Source organism: Cervus elaphus, chromosome 18, assembly GCF_910594005.1.
Source record: "Cervus elaphus chromosome 18, mCerEla1.1, whole genome shotgun sequence".
NCBI lineage: Eukaryota > Metazoa > Chordata > Mammalia > Artiodactyla > Cervidae > Cervus > Cervus elaphus.
Genome location: NC_057832.1, coordinates 81,690,630 through 81,706,550, shown reverse-complemented (window position 1 = coordinate 81,706,550; position 15,921 = coordinate 81,690,630). Strand labels below are relative to the sequence as shown.

Below are 15,921 nucleotides of genomic sequence, written 5' to 3'. Positions count from 1 at the left end.
ATCTATTATTCAGGAGAAAAAGTAATATTATTCACTTTTATAAATAGCACATAGTAGAAACTGGAAATTATTAGTAAAAATGAATATCCTTTTTTCAAAATTTTGTACTACAATTATTTTAGTTTCAACTCATGTTTCCAGCAATTAATAAAGGACAGAATGGCAGTTCTTATCATAAGTAATCAGTGAAAGGAGTTCATATTTTAGCTAAGAGTTCATATTGCCCTCAAATGAGGCAATAACACGCTCTGTGAGCAGGCATTCAACAGCAAACTGACACAGTAAGAAAGGGCTATGTATTTACTATACAAATGCATATTTAAAAGTAATAAGGGCAACAGAGATTTTTTTAAATGTTATCAACCAAATCTACACATTTTATCCGTTAATACTATCATATCCTATTTCCAGGTTGGCTTCTCACTGTAAATTTCTATTGATGATAGAGATTCACAGAATTAAAGTTTCCCATTAGTTTCCAACCTGCCTGTTCCTTAAGGTCATCTTATCTAACTCCGCATGTTTATTCTAATTTCCTTCCTCACCCACTGTAGGCCACAATAATTTCTCCCAAAGTATCTACAGATGAAGACTATGAAACTTTATTTAGACATAAAAGTGTTAGTGTCTATGTTAAAAATTTTAAATGATACTAGTACTTTACTAGTTTCTGTCATCTTTCAATATGGAATATAATGCTAGGAACATAAATATACAGTAAATACTTATTTTTAATTTGTATTTGTTTTACTTCTACTATACAAACAAAAACTAAATTAATAAGCATAAATTTAATTTAGGATTTGTTTTGGGAACATGATGTCATGACTCAGGGGCTGATTCAAGGAGCCACAGTGTTTGATCTCATTTCTAAGATATTATTTTCTTTCTCTAGAAAATTGAGCAATAAGCCCAAATATAAAACCTGCCTGTAATTTTTTTTATATTTTTGTATACAAAATACAGGCATCTTTATGTATATTATATTAAAGTTCCCAATATTCCAGCATTTTATGATTTTAAATTATGTAATGAATAATTGGGCCCTCAGTCAATTCCAGCAATCAATTAGATTCAAGCAGTTATTAGAGTTCAAAGATGAAAACATTTCTGTGATTACTGAGAGGAACACGTACTTCTGATTTTTAAAAAAAATGTTAAACATTTCAACAAACTAAATACATAACATCAAGACATATAAGCACAAAGAAATATCTGCCAGTCCTTATAATTAAGGAACAAAAAATCCTGATGGTATCATGAAACACCCAAGTGGAAGATAACACAAAAAATATCACCAAGCACAGCATGATTAATCTCCAACCAGAAAACAAGAAAAGAGGAGTATTCTTAGTGAAACTCAGTGAGAGAGAGATTTCCTTCTTGTCAGTGGTCCAATCATCTTAACTCACCCAAAAGTCCAACTGAATTAGCAGTATCTTCAGCATATGTTATTTCATCTGATGCTTTCTTTTTCAAAAATGGCAAGCTTCAATAAGAATGAAGAATATATGAATTATGTTTAATGAAGTCCTTCACTGAAGAATCATTTGCAAAATAAGAGGAAAATTTCTCTTCTAAAGATTAAAATGAGGATAGGGACTTCCCTGGTGGTTCAGTGGCTAAGACTCTGTGCTTCCAATGCAGGGGGCCTGGGTTCAAACCCTGGTCAGGGAACAAGATCCCATGTGCTGTAACTAAGACCTCATGCAGTCAAATAAATAAATAAATATATATTAAAAAAAAATGAGGATAAATATCCTGTTTCTTTAGTCCTGGAGAATTAACTACCAAAAAAATTTTTGTTTTTCTAACCAGCTGACCAAAATAAAATAAAACAAAATAAAATCAGTTTATAAAAATGAAGAGAGATGGACATAAAAGGCAAGAGTTACGAAAGCCATCTTGCAATTCTACATAAATACAAAACTTAAGAATCCTCTTTCCTCTCTGAGGGTAAGATAATATTATACCCGTACTTCTATCAAAATTAGGAATACACTAGAAAAGCTGATACAAATCACAGGTCTAGTTTTACCTATAGCTTAAAGGCTGTTTAGGGGTTTTTTCCCTGAAATTTTTAAACTCCAGTTAATATATCAATGGTCTATTTGTTCTTAAGGGTTAGTGACTTTTTCCTTATTAATTGGATTAGTTACCATCCACAAAATAACAAATATACTTTTTGAGACACTAAAGAATTCAATTTAACAAATATTAATTACAGTAGAATCATATTTCACAACTAATATAACCAAAGTTATTTGAAAATAATTTATTTATTCACAAATCAGAAAAGATAGGGCACTTGAACCTACGTCATTAGTCTGTCAGAGGAGAGATAAAAGTAACTTCCTAAATAAAAAATATCAACTATTTCAGTACTTCAGGAGTTCAAAATTTGAACTTTATATGCTATTTAAAGATATTTAATATATCTTACATATAGTACTTTTTTTTTTTTCATATAGTACTTTTAAATCATGTTTTTCAAGAAAAATTAACCAAGGGGTTGAAAAACAGCACTGGGAACTATCACATATAGGTATATATTTATATAGGCCAATTAGAATTAAAAGATATTTCAGGGACAAGCTATGAAAAGGAAAATTTTGTAAATGTCATCAAGGTTCCTTTCTAGTATTTCTAGGTTTCATTTCTAGAATTTTTCATTTGAAGTAATTTATTACTTGTCACCCAGCTCATTGTTGAGTCTCTAAAGTGAAAAACTCTAAAATGAATTCTTCTTGTCATATTTTTTTCCTTTTATTACCAAAGAAAATAACCTAAAGGATAAAGCATCAGAAGAGATTCCCACCAAAAAGGTTATGAAAAAAAGTAAGCATTATGCTTCTGATGCACTAAGAAAAATGAATTACTTAGAGGCCAAAACAGAAGGGCTTGATTTTACTTTTTAAATTTTCAGTGTTTTTATATCCCCAAAATGACCTGAAAAGGGAATCAAGTGAGGGTATGGTATGGAAAAATGCACGATAAAATGAGAAATTAGGAAATTTTTAAAAAATAAATAATGTGGACAATTATGAACTATGAAGTAAGTGAAGAGTGCATTTCTAAAGATTTCTCACATTATGCAATGAAACATCCAGTCACAGCTTTCCTAGAGAACTAATTATTGGTGGAGTGCTCTAGGAACACTGATATTGTAAGTAATGCTTGTGAACACGGTATTCTAACATTGCATGGCCTCAAAATCTGGAACTATTTTACATAATATTATCTCACATCAATATAAAAATAATTTCCAATTAGTGTATTACAGTTCCTTGAGAGCATCAGAGCAATAATTTATTTCTTTATTTTCCATGGACTCCATTAAAAAAGCATGGTAAGGACATTCAATAAATTATTTTCAATCATTTGTTCAGATATCAAGACACTTAAATGAACTTAGTAACAAAATTGCAAATATTACTGTTACTAAATCTAAAAGTGAGAGATATACTATGTATAAATACTAATATTTATAATTAAAAGAAACTCACTTTTTTTTTTTTTTTTTTTTTATTAGTTGGAGGCTAATTACTTCACAACATTTCAGTGGGTTTTGTCATACATTGATATGAATCAGGATGGGGAATACGTGTAAAGAAACTCACTTTTTAAAGTTAAAATTGGTAGAAAAGTTTAGAAGGTTCAATTGTCAAAAAGTTTATCTCTTTTTAAAGAAATTTCCTCTACCGATTATATTGAAAACTGGGAATAAGTATTTTAATATACATCTTGATTAACAACTATATGGCTGTTCCCCCAAATGGTTGTTGAAACAATAGTACAGAGGATGGAATACATAAATTTGATAATTCTGATCTCTAATTTACATTTAAAAAAAATCCCCAAAATAATTTGGTGATAAATCATTCTTTATTCAAATTTGGAAGATCAAATAAAACATTTTGACTCTCATATCTTTGACAGTCAAATTTTTTAAAGAGATAGAAAAAAAACTAGACAGAAATTTCTATTACCCATAAATTTTCTCAAGGATTCTCTAAAAATACTATAACTTCTTATTTACATTTCACATTTTTAATTCACTTGAGGTAACTTATTATGAGAAAATATTTTATTATACTTACAGTTTAAGTTCTTGTGGCCAGCAATCTCAGACTATAGTAAAGTGGACTACCTTTGAGATATCAGCTGCTGGAATCAAGTGATCAAGTGAAGCTTCCCGAGTTCTATATTGCTTTGCTACACCATAATGCATAATATCTTTGTAAGATAAAACATAAAATACTGCATGCATGCTAATGTAAAATAAAGTTTAAAAACTTACCCACATAATTTTATGATATTATATGCAGGTTCTATAAAATGGGGCTGTGTTTTAATTTTTTCTGCGCATAGATTCAGAATTTTAAATATCTGTGCTAAATCCCTTAGGGGCTTTAATATTTTTAGTTAAGAAATAAAATTAAGATTTTTATTAACATATTCTTTATGGTATTTCTATCAAGAAAGTCTATAGAACTTCATCTATTCTGTTAAATATGGTTGACCCTATTTTAATTACACTAATTTTGAAGTGTAGAGAAAAACAGAACCATTTTTTTAAGGAATATTATTTAATTTTTGTCTTAGTAACCTCTTATTCAAAATATTTTTTTGTTTCTCACCACATCTTTAGAATCTGATTACCAACTACTGTATCACATACTCAGTTGAGCAATAACTATTGGCAATGAGTAATAACACTTGGAAAAAAAATAACTTAATGGCTCAATTATCTCCTTCATCTCCACCCAAATACAAAACATACATTGCTCAGGAATAAGCAACCCAAACCTACCTTACTTTCCTGCATTATTTTATTAACATTACTCAGTTGCCTTTTCTTGTTTATAAGGTTTATATTGGTTGAAATTTTATTTAAGACTAGTTTATGAAAGCAAAATGTACCCTCTCTAAATCTTCAGGTAAAAGCAACTTTTATTTTATCTATTTAAAAAACCCAATTGGTACATAAACAAATTTCACTTTTTTTTTTAATAGTTAAGAGGACATGGTAACTGTGACTTGCACTTCTTAACTGAATCTGATCACTTCTAGTCTCTTTCTAGGAGCTTCTCTGAAAAAGACAGGTGAGCTGGATGTATTAGAAATACAAACTTCTATTAACTTCCTAGGGAAATGACTAACATACATCTCTAACCTATCTTTGCTTTATGTTTTATAATGTCTAAAGTCAGACTACTAAAGACATTCAGAAACAGAGCCATTTGCCACCAACTCTCTGGCCTGAAGAAGAAAAAACAATGGAGGTGTTGAGTTATCAGGTTAAGACAGGAAAAGAAATCACTTGCTAGTAGACTTTCTTGGCTACCAGTAAACAATGCTTGATATCCATAAGCCCTCAGTAACTGACTGACCAAACAAATCCCTATAAAACAAGGCTAAAATAAGGTGAGAAAAGAGTCAGATAAAATTATAAGGCACATTTCCCTAAATGGTAGGCTTAAGATGTTTTGAAATATTAAACAAGATAAATTAGAGACTGGTATCTTCTTTAAACCTGGTTGGACAACTGTTAAAAGTTTATTTAGATCAATACTACTGTAACTGTGGTTTGGGACATGCTAGTTCTGGAACTGTATGTTACCGGTCTATGGAAAAATAACTACAGAGAGTGAGTTTCCTGTGACAATTCTATTGCATTTTACAATAGCATGTATATGCAAAGGTTAAAAAAGAAAACAACCCCCGGCAGCAAACTGGTTCTTAATCACACATAGTTTTGAAACACACTGGTCTCTACATATTCTAATCATGGTGGTATATTCATTGGGAATAACACATTTATAGAATGTTTTGACGATTATCAAGCAATGCTGGTGTGTTATCTAGTCTTCCTTATGACCTCATGAGGAGCTATTATCCCTATTTCATAAGGGTGAAAAAATTTAAAAGTTTATCAACAGTGCAAATACTCAAGTAAATTGGTGGAAACAAGACTTTTACTTGGCCCTCCTAACTATATCCACTGTCTCTCTGTGTCTATAGAAACTGACACTATACAGTTAATATTGCATTATACTGTTTCTTCCACTTTATATTCTCTGGTAAAAACATAATTTTGTAAAAGACATAAAATGTTAGATATTTTCTGTGGTAAACAGAATAATGGCCTGTTCAATGATATCTCGGGAGAAGGCAATGGCAACCCACTCCAGTACTCTTGCCTGGAAAATCCCATGGACGAGGAGCCTGGTAAGCTGCAGTTCATGGGGTCGCAAAGAGTCAGACACGACTGAGCGACTTCATTTTCACTTTTCACTTTCATGCATTGGAGAAGGAAATGGCAACCCACTCCAGTGTTCTTGCCTGGAGAATCCCAGGGATGGGGAGCCTCGTGGGCTGCCGTCTATGGTGTCGCACAGAGTGGTACATGACTGATGCGACTTAGCAGCAGCAGCAGCAGCAATGATATCTACATCCTAACCCCTAGAACTTGCAAATGTTACCTTTCTTACTTATGGCAAAGGGAATTTTCTGATGTGATTAAAAGCCTTGAGATGGGAAAGTTATCCACGATTATCCAGGTAGGCCAAATACAACTGCAGGGTCCTTATCAGGAAAGAACAGGCAGGAAAGGGTCAGAGGAGAAGTGATGACAGGAGTAGAGGTGAGGGGGTGCTCCCTCGCTACCTCTTGGGAAGGGCCCAGGAAGCCAAGGAATGCTGGCTGCCTCTAGAAGCTGGCAGAGGCAAGGACTGGCGTCTCCCCTAGAGCCTTCAGAAGGAGCCAGCCCTGCCAAGACCTCTCCTTGAGCCCAGTGAGACTTCCAGACTATCAAACAAAAAATTCATGTGGTTTTAAGGCACTGAGTCTGTGGTAATTTGTTATAGCAGCAATGGGAAACTAACATGTTTCCTAATAAAAAGCCTTCCATTTTAGGATAAAGGAAACAAACATACACATATAAGTAAAGGATACAAATCCATTTTGGTAACACTGCACCAATTTCTTGACAGATTTAAGTTGTCTTTCTTCCAAATCATCCTAAAACAAATTATCTATTTTAGTTCTTTTGTGTTATTCTGTTGAGATTTTTTAAATTTTCACTTAATGTAAGAAGAAAGTAGACACATTATCAAGTAATTCTTAAATTACTATATTATAATGTAAGCATTATAAAATGTTTCCTAAAATAGTGAAGGTAAAAATAAACTAATTTATATTCAAATAGGAAATTGCAAATCAAAATTAGATTAATATAAAAGCAGTAACTGTTTTTGGAAATATTAATAATACTTGAAGTATGTTGAGCATTTTTCTATGCCAAATACTATTTAGGCAATATATATAGATATCATTTCATTAATCTTCAAAATAACCTTAACTAGGAGGGTATTTTTATTACCCTTCTTTTTCGGAACAGGAAACTCAGCTGAAACACTAATTATCCCAAATCATATAGCTAATATGTATGATGTATGATGTATGAAGTCAGATTTGACCATCTGACTCCAGAAATTGTATTTTTAACTTAAAATATGCATAATGTAATGGCTCAAACTAAACATCTCAGTCAATTTAAACAAAACATACACATACACACACACACATATTTTGGCTACCCTTAATTAACAAACTATTAGGAGCTCTATGTAGTTGGGTTTCCTTTTTTAAAAAACTGTAGATATATTAACAATTAAAAATAACTATCATAAAAATCAGAGCCAACAAAAGAAACTGTTCTTATAAAGGCATTATTTTTATTGTTTTTTCTTCTTTCTATGTAAAAGTGTAGAGACTAAAAAATGTTAAGACAATGACTAAATTTTTGCACCTGTTAATCACAGGACATTGTTTTGAAACCATGGTCAGCCCACTTCCCACAAACTGAAAGCATGCAATCTTCATCCTGTAGTAATTTTCTAGTGTATACTGACTTTTTAGGCATTCAGTCAATTCTTGAGTAACATCAGCAGAGTGTTCTATAAACATGTATGCATATGCATTTATTATCCTTTCTGCCAAAGCCTAAACTCTCAGTTTTCAGTCTTGTATCTTTATTTCCATTACATTCTGTATGAGAGTTCTCTCAAAATAAATGACTTATGACTGTGTATGAGTATGCACATATCCTAATTTCATATCAGAAAATTTTTATATCATGATACATGTTTTCTACCTTTGCACCCAGATCCTACTTGGTAATAAGCATGAACAAAGGCTAGATGAGTCAAATCTACTCTTATGATTTCTGTTTATATTCACCCATATAATATATGTATATATTATATTTGTATATATGTACCTACCAGGTTAAATATATTCATACTAAATTTAAACAGTTCTTCAACAGAAGACATATACTGTTTGAAGTGTTGTCAACAAAAGGAGGAATGGGACTTATATTTAGGGGAATACATATTACCTTTCAGGGAAATCACAGTTTCTAAGTGAAATGGAGAAATTTTCTCCAAAAGCTTACTTTACCAGTCTCTTCGAAGAGTTTGATGACACGATTTAGGTCCATAGACTTGAAGGCACCCTAAAAACACACAATTCACAGTATTCTATATCATGAGAATCAAGAAATCACATCAAACACATTATTTTTATATGGTATTATCTCTTAGCAACTTAAAAATACCTTATGACAAAAACAGAGTGAGGGGAGAATGAAAAGCACCTGAGACTTATAGGAGTAAATAAATTCTGGAGTTTAAAAAAAAAAAAAACCCTCTTAATTTTGGTATTATCTTACAGTCTTTAAATTTCAATAGTTCCAAAAGGCCCAAGAGAGCATCTGGAATAATAGCACTTCCATGTCTTGAGAAATAAAATGATTTCATACATACTATATATCTCATGCATACACATCGTATACACTGAGTTTGCCTATGCAGATACACCTAAGACTAGCTTCTAAACTACAGGTAGGAGAGCACCTTCCTGGACTAGGTATCCTTTCTCCCAGCAGTCTTACATCACCCATATCAGAAAACAGGAACTGCCAAGTTCTACAGAGTTTACATATTATAGATTTATTGAGCCCACTCCATCATTTAAAAAAATTTTTTTATTGGAATAGAGTTGCTTTACAATGATGACATTGTTTTGTTCATTTTATGGCTGAGTAATATTCCATTGTATATATGTACCACATTTTCTTTATCCATTCATCTGTCAATGGACATTTAGGTTGCTTCCGTGTCCTGCCTGTTGTAAACAGTGCTGCCATAAACATCGGGGCGCTGCATCCTTTCGAATTATGGGTTTCTCGGGATATATGCCTGGGAGTGGGATTTCTGGCTCATATGGTAGCTCTATTTTAGTTTTTTAGGGAACCTCCATACTGTTCTCCATAGTGGCTGTACCAATTGACATACCCACCAACAGAATAAGAAGGTTCTCTTTTCTCCAGCATTTATTGTTTATCGATTTTTTGATGATGGCCATTCTAACTGGTGTGAGATGATACCTCATTGTAGTTTTTGATTTGCATTTCTCTAATAATTACTGATGTTGAGCATCTTTGCATGTGTTTTCTTTTTTTTGGTCATCTTTGGGAAATGTCTATTTAGATCTTCCACCCATTTTTTGATTGGTTTGTTTATTGATATTGAGCTGCATGAGCTGTTTGTATATTTTGGAGATAAATTCCTTCTCAGTTGCTTTGTTTGCAAGTATTTTCTCCCATTCTAAGGGTTGTCTTTTTGTTTTGTTTACGGCTTCTTTTGCTGTGCAGAAGATTTTAATTAGGTCCCATTTGTTTATTTTTATTTTCTTTTTTTTTAATCACTTTTTTTTTTTTATTAGTTGGAGGCTAGTTACTTCACAACATTTCAGTGGGTTTTGTCATACACTGACATGAATCAGCCATGGATTTACATGTATTCCCCATCCCGATCCCCCCTCCCACTTCCCTCTCTTCCCGCTCCCTCTGGGTCTTCCCAGTGCACCAGGCCCGAGCACTTGCCTCATGCATCCCACCTGGGCTGGTGATCTGTTTCACTATAGATAATGTACATGCTGTTCTTTCGAAACATCCCACCCTCACCTTCTCCCACAGAGTTCAAAAGTCTGTTCTGTACTTCTGTGTCTCTTTTTCTGTTTTGCATATAGGGTTATCATTACCATCTTTCTAAATTCCATATATATGTGTTAGTATGCTGTAATGTTCTTTATCTTTCTGGCTTACTTCACTCTGTATAAGGGGCTCCAGTTTCATCCATCTCATTAGAACTGAGTCAAATGAATTCTTTTTAATGGCTGAGTAATATTCCATCGTGTGTATGTACCACAGCTTCCTTATCCATTCGTCTGCTGATGGGCATCTAGGTTGCTTCCATGTCCTGGCTATTATAAACAGTGCTGCGATGAACATTGGGGTGCACGCATCTCTTTCAGATCTGGTTTCCTCAGTGTGTATGCCCAGAAGTGGTATTGCTGGGTCATATGGCAGTTCTATTTCCAGTTTTTTAAGAAATCTCCACACTGTTTTCCATAGTGGCTGTACTAGTTTGTATTCCCACCAACAGTGTAAGAGGGTTCCCTTTTCTCCACACCCTCTCCAGCATTTAGGTGGTGGATTGAAAAAGATCTTATTGGGATGTATGTCAAAGAGCGTTCTGCCTATGTTTTCCTCTAAGAGTTTTATGGTAGTTGGCCCACTCCATCTTAATGATTTATTCAGTTCTTATTTCTCACTCAGTTGTGAAGGTTTCCTGCTATTTGTTCTCCCTACCTCCAGCCTTGCACCCTTCAACACTGTCCTCTACCTTCTGGTCAGAACAATAACACTCAAATCTGAACGCAACACGTCTAAATTATTCAATGACTCCACTAATACCCTTCACCTCTCCTCTGTTTTCATTGTTGTCACGATCCTATCCGTTTCCTTGGTTAATTCTCACAGGTCCTTTGAGACACAGTTCATGTGTTGCCTCCATTCTTATCATCAAAATACATCTTGTTATTTTTATATACTATTTTCTGTTTTATATATTTATATTTTATTTTCTGTTTTTTTCCCCACATATAAATACTTAACATAATTTCACTTACTGTTAACACCATCTTTTATTCTGTTTTTTAAGTCTATATACATACATTTCCATATTTCTACATAGTCATTGTTTCATTGCCTCTTAGGTCTAGAATTTCCTTTCCTTTCACAATTACAAACTAATATGTTCTGATCTTCAGAAATGTCATTCAAATACAATTTTCAGTTGAGTGTTCTAACTTTGTCTGCAGAATAAGTCCCTGAGTTTACTCAACATGATTTTTACTTTAAAAATTATCAAAAAGGATTTACTATGTACTTATTTATCCTAGGTATTATGATTATCATTAACAGTGTTATATCTTACTATTAAATTGCTTAAATTATTAAATTTACTGTTACAATTTTTTTGATAAATAGAATTTTGCCTTTTAAGATTTGGGGTTTTAACAGTGCCATCTGCCACCACCTCAGTTGTCCTTTTTTCTGTGTTCTCAGAGAAATAAAAATGTACAGTGAATTTTTATTTTCTGATTTTTTGCAATATCAGTTTTGTGGGTTGGAAAAGATACTGAAATAAAATGTCAGCGCAGAATTTTCTTTTTAAAATCTGTATTATTATCAGAATTTCCCCTTGCCAAATGACCAGGTATAACATTTTTTTTTTTTTTTTAGTTCTGCCACTTTATTGCTACCAACCCATCTCCCTCCACCCTCGTGCACACATGCTCGCTCATGTAACCCCATGGACGTCAGCCCGCCAGGCTCCTCTGTCCATGGACTTTTCCAGGCAAGAATACTGGAGTGGGTTGCCATTTCCTTCTCCAAGGTATAACATTTTTAAGAAAGAAGAGTGGTAAAGATTAAGGCATGGATTTATCTTATATTATTTTTTTTCTTATATTATCTTAAATTTATCTTATCACTTCATGTTACTCGGTCTTTTATTTGCATGGCAAATGTTATATTTTTACGATTTCTCCCTCCTTCCCTTAGCCTTTTCTTCCTTTTATAAATATTTATAAGTAGCTTCTACATTTCAGAAATGGTAGGTGTGAGGAACACATTTGCCCTGACTTCAAGCACCTATCAATCTGGGATGAGATATAGGTAATATAGATAACATGCTACAAAATGGTTCATGAATGCTGAGAGGTGCATTCCAGAACTATACAGAGAGGGACAGAATGGCATAGGGAGGAGGGGTGGGAATCTGGGAGAGCTTCTGAAAGAAGCGAAGGCAGAGTGAGATTGAATAGGATTTGTGAGATCAACTGAAGGTTTGAGAGATGGAGCAAAGGGAGTAGCATGTGTTAAGGCCTGGAGACAAGAAAAACATGGCATTTGGAGGACTGGTGAGTCATACGGTAGGAGAGGATAGTGCAAGGGATAGAAGCTACAGATGCTGCTGCTAAGGTAAGCAGAGGTCAAATCGTGAATACTAATCTTAGTGATAATAACAATGATGGTACAATTGTAAGCTCTTTAAATTAATTTACTAACTGAATTCTGTGAGGTAGATACTATTAACTCCATTTTACAGGTGGTCTTGTATATACTATGATAAGGCTCATCAGAAGATATTGAATGGTTTGAGAGACTGGATATTAAAACAGGCAATGGCCAGATTTTACTTGGTAACAGAACTCTGTCCTCCAACCTCTGCAGCAAGCAACCTAGGGAGTCAAACCACAACCTCTGCAGCTGTTGGCTCAGAAAAGCCAGTATTTGGTCAATGATCATCACATTCCCTATTTTTTGACCCCATCTGCCACTCAGAGCCAACCAGAAAAAGCCAAGTATGCTTCTCAAATCAATCATGCAGTCAACAACAAGAGCAAAGCAGAAGCCTCCCTTTTATCACAGTGAAGCTTCCCTTGGAGTCTCTGCCAAATGTAAGTAATGCTGGCTGACTCTCTTTCTACAGTAAGCTCTGTATAAACAGTCGGTGTTCATTCTCATTAGGGTGATCTTTGTTGATTTCCACAGGTTTTAACCAGAGGAATGTAACAATAAAGAGATAATTCTGTCTGCTGAGTACAGACTGATCTGGAAAGATCTAGACTGGAGGTAGGAGACTAGTCTGTGACTTCAGGCATTGACTAAAGCAGTGGCCACTAGGATACACAACAATGAGTGGAATGAAAAGCATCAAGGAGGCAGGATCATCAGGTCCTAATGAGTGATTTAATTTGTCAGGAAAGAGAAGGAAAAGCTAAGGATGACTGACTGGCTTGAGGAATGACATAAGTGGTAGCACCATTTGTTGAAACAGGGACACTAGAGGAAGAGGCTTGTGTTGAGGCTGGAGATGAGTTAAATTTGGGGCAGAGATTTCTAAATTACAGGCTTAAAGTAATAATTGGGAGAGATTAGGTAAATGAGATCACACAAGCAGAATGTAGCAGCAAAAGAGAATGTACAAATGTAAATATAAAAATAACTGCTTTATTATCATCATAAGATTTTATGGAGAAATTATAAAAACATTTAACAAAATCTTTTAAGATCAAAAGCTCATTTAATTAACTGCTTTGAAGGAAATTATACCTCCACTTACTTCAAGTCATAAGATGAACTTATTTTCCCACTTTACCAATGAACATTTCAAAGGTGGAAAATCCTGCTTATTTGATACCTAGTTATAGGGAAAGAACTAACATTTATTATGGTCCATTTATGTGTCTGGTACTTTATATTTTAATTAACATATCTCAAATCTACAGTATGAAGGTAGCATCATTATCCCTGTTGTTGAAACTGAGATCTAACTTATTAAGGCCACATAGTAACTGTATGGGCTAGCAGGGCTGTTTGATGCAGAAACACTGGTTCTTTGCACCTTAGTTCTTTGTCTGACACCTCAGTTGACCCAGAGATTACTTCTAGCAATTACTCCACAACAGGGATAGGCCACTTTAAGTACACAGTGCATGGCAGAATTATAGATAGTGGCAGGATATGACCTCAACCAACAAATTGTGTAAGTTCTCAGAGGCTCTCAGAAGGAAAACAAATTTGGGCAAGGAAGTTCAGCCATGATACCCATTCAAGTCAACTGTTTACAATAATGTATTTAACCTACAAATATTATTGTGTGCCTCTGCTGTGTTAGATATTGTTCTAAGTGCTAAAGACATGGTATTGAATAAAACAAAATTTCTGCTTCCATAAGGAAGTGATATGGTTTGGGGGAGACAGTAAGTTATACAGTGTACTGCAAGGTGATAATGCTCTGGAGAAATGGGAGTAAACGGTGCTAAGATGCTCAAGCAATTGTCAGCAAGAGAGGAGAGTGGGTAACATTTCACTACAGTCATGAAGGAGGTCAGGTAACAAGCCATAGATATCAAGGGGAAAACTTCCAGGCAGTGGGCACAGCGATTGCAAAGACCCTTAGGCCCGGTATAGCTGGCATGGTTGAGGAGAAGCCAGGGAGCCAGTGTGGCTGGAACACAGATTTTGTAAGCTACTTAAGAAGATTTAAATATATACTCTGAGTTTAGAGTTGAGTGGGGAAGGATATGTAAGTATTAAGATATATGTCCTACACTTAAGGAACCCATACGCTAATGGGAGAGACAAAACAAGACAAATGAAATAGTATAAATATAAAACAAGAGATCATTAGGTAAGAAACTGTGTGATTCAGGCTGGGGACTATACCCATTTATGAGAAGAAGGTCTGTAATTGTGAAAATGAATGGGAAGTGCTTCCTATTGGGGATAATTTATGGCGGAGAGGTAGGACCTGAAGGTAGGGTAAGATTTAAATTCCAAAAACAGGGGAGGGCATTGAGTTCACATATAGTTAATATCCCCTCCTGTGTACCAGGTGTTGTGCTGGTTGCTACTGGGGGATAACAGGGGACACTACAGAAAAAACAACAGAGAAGGTTTCTGCCCTCACAGAGGTGGCACTGGGCAGACGGCATTGCAGAGATAAAGTACAGGCTGTGCATTAGGAAACCTTGCAGACAGAAGACCTGACGCATAGGATGGCAAAGACCTTACATACATCGAGTTCAGAGGTTTTGAGGCTAAAATCATTTGAGGGAGGTTTTTAAGAGTCCCAGGCTCCACACTGGGGATTATGATTGAGAAACTCTACAGTACCCAGCTTTGTACATTTTTAAAAAAGCTCCTCAGATGACTGTGATGGTCACCCAAGTTTGGGGAACACTCATCTAGTACAGGCTCACTTTATAAAAATGGGAACAGGCCTAGAGAGTTGAGTGATCTGGTCAGTGTCATGATATTAGATGAGGGAAGCAATAAGGAGCTACTGTGGAAGCCTGAAAGAAAGAACAGGTGGGACTCAGAGGGAGGAAGAAGGATGATAAAGTGGTGTTTATGGAGAACAGAAGGGAAGAGAGAAAGAGGTGCGACCCAAAGGATCTGACATTAATCCAGGATTGACTGAGGGACGCTGGTGGCAGGAAAGAAGAGCAAGTAGTTATTTTAAAGCCCCATTTGGTACCACATCTTCTGACCTGGCAGGGGTAGGATTGGAATTTTTGTTGTTGTTACTGTTTACTTTGATTTATAATCCAATCCACATGAAATCATCTCCTGTTGCTTTCCAGGAGTTGACTGTTCTGAAACTGTCACACTGTTCATACCATACTTCAGCTATGATACTCAAAGTACTGCTGAGTGGGAAATGGGATCCTTCAACCAGTACAAGTTTGCAGGCACCACCTGAAAACTTGTTAGAAAAGTAGAATCCAGGGCTCCACCCGAGACCTACAGAACCAGAAAAAAATAGTTTAATAAGTTCCCCAAGTGCTCCAAATGCATGTTAAATCTTGAATAATCAGTTGTTCCAAAGGACTTCTGATTCTTTATAATGAAAGAAACAATGTTAAAATAAATGGAAACTAGACAATAGGTGAACAATTTGTGATTTCTCAAGTATATGATGAAGCTGGCTTAATGAA

General features: G+C 34.7%; 1 protein-coding gene across 3 annotated transcripts in view; it reads right to left on the bottom strand.

The window, feature by feature from the left end:
• CFAP69 (cilia and flagella associated protein 69) overlaps nt 1-15,921 on the bottom strand; it is a 59,233-nt gene that overhangs the window by 41,110 nt on the left and 2,202 nt on the right. For all 3 annotated transcript variants that reach the window (XM_043873088.1, XM_043873090.1, XM_043873089.1), the window contains exons 2-5: nt 8,462-8,521; nt 6,958-7,023; nt 4,301-4,410; nt 1,413-1,489 (exon numbers count right to left, since the gene is read on the bottom strand). In XM_043873088.1, coding sequence (XP_043729023.1) covers nt 1,413-1,489; nt 4,301-4,410; nt 6,958-7,023; nt 8,462-8,521 — 313 coding nt within the window. The remainder of the gene's footprint in view (nt 1-1,412; nt 1,490-4,300; nt 4,411-6,957; nt 7,024-8,461; nt 8,522-15,921) is intronic.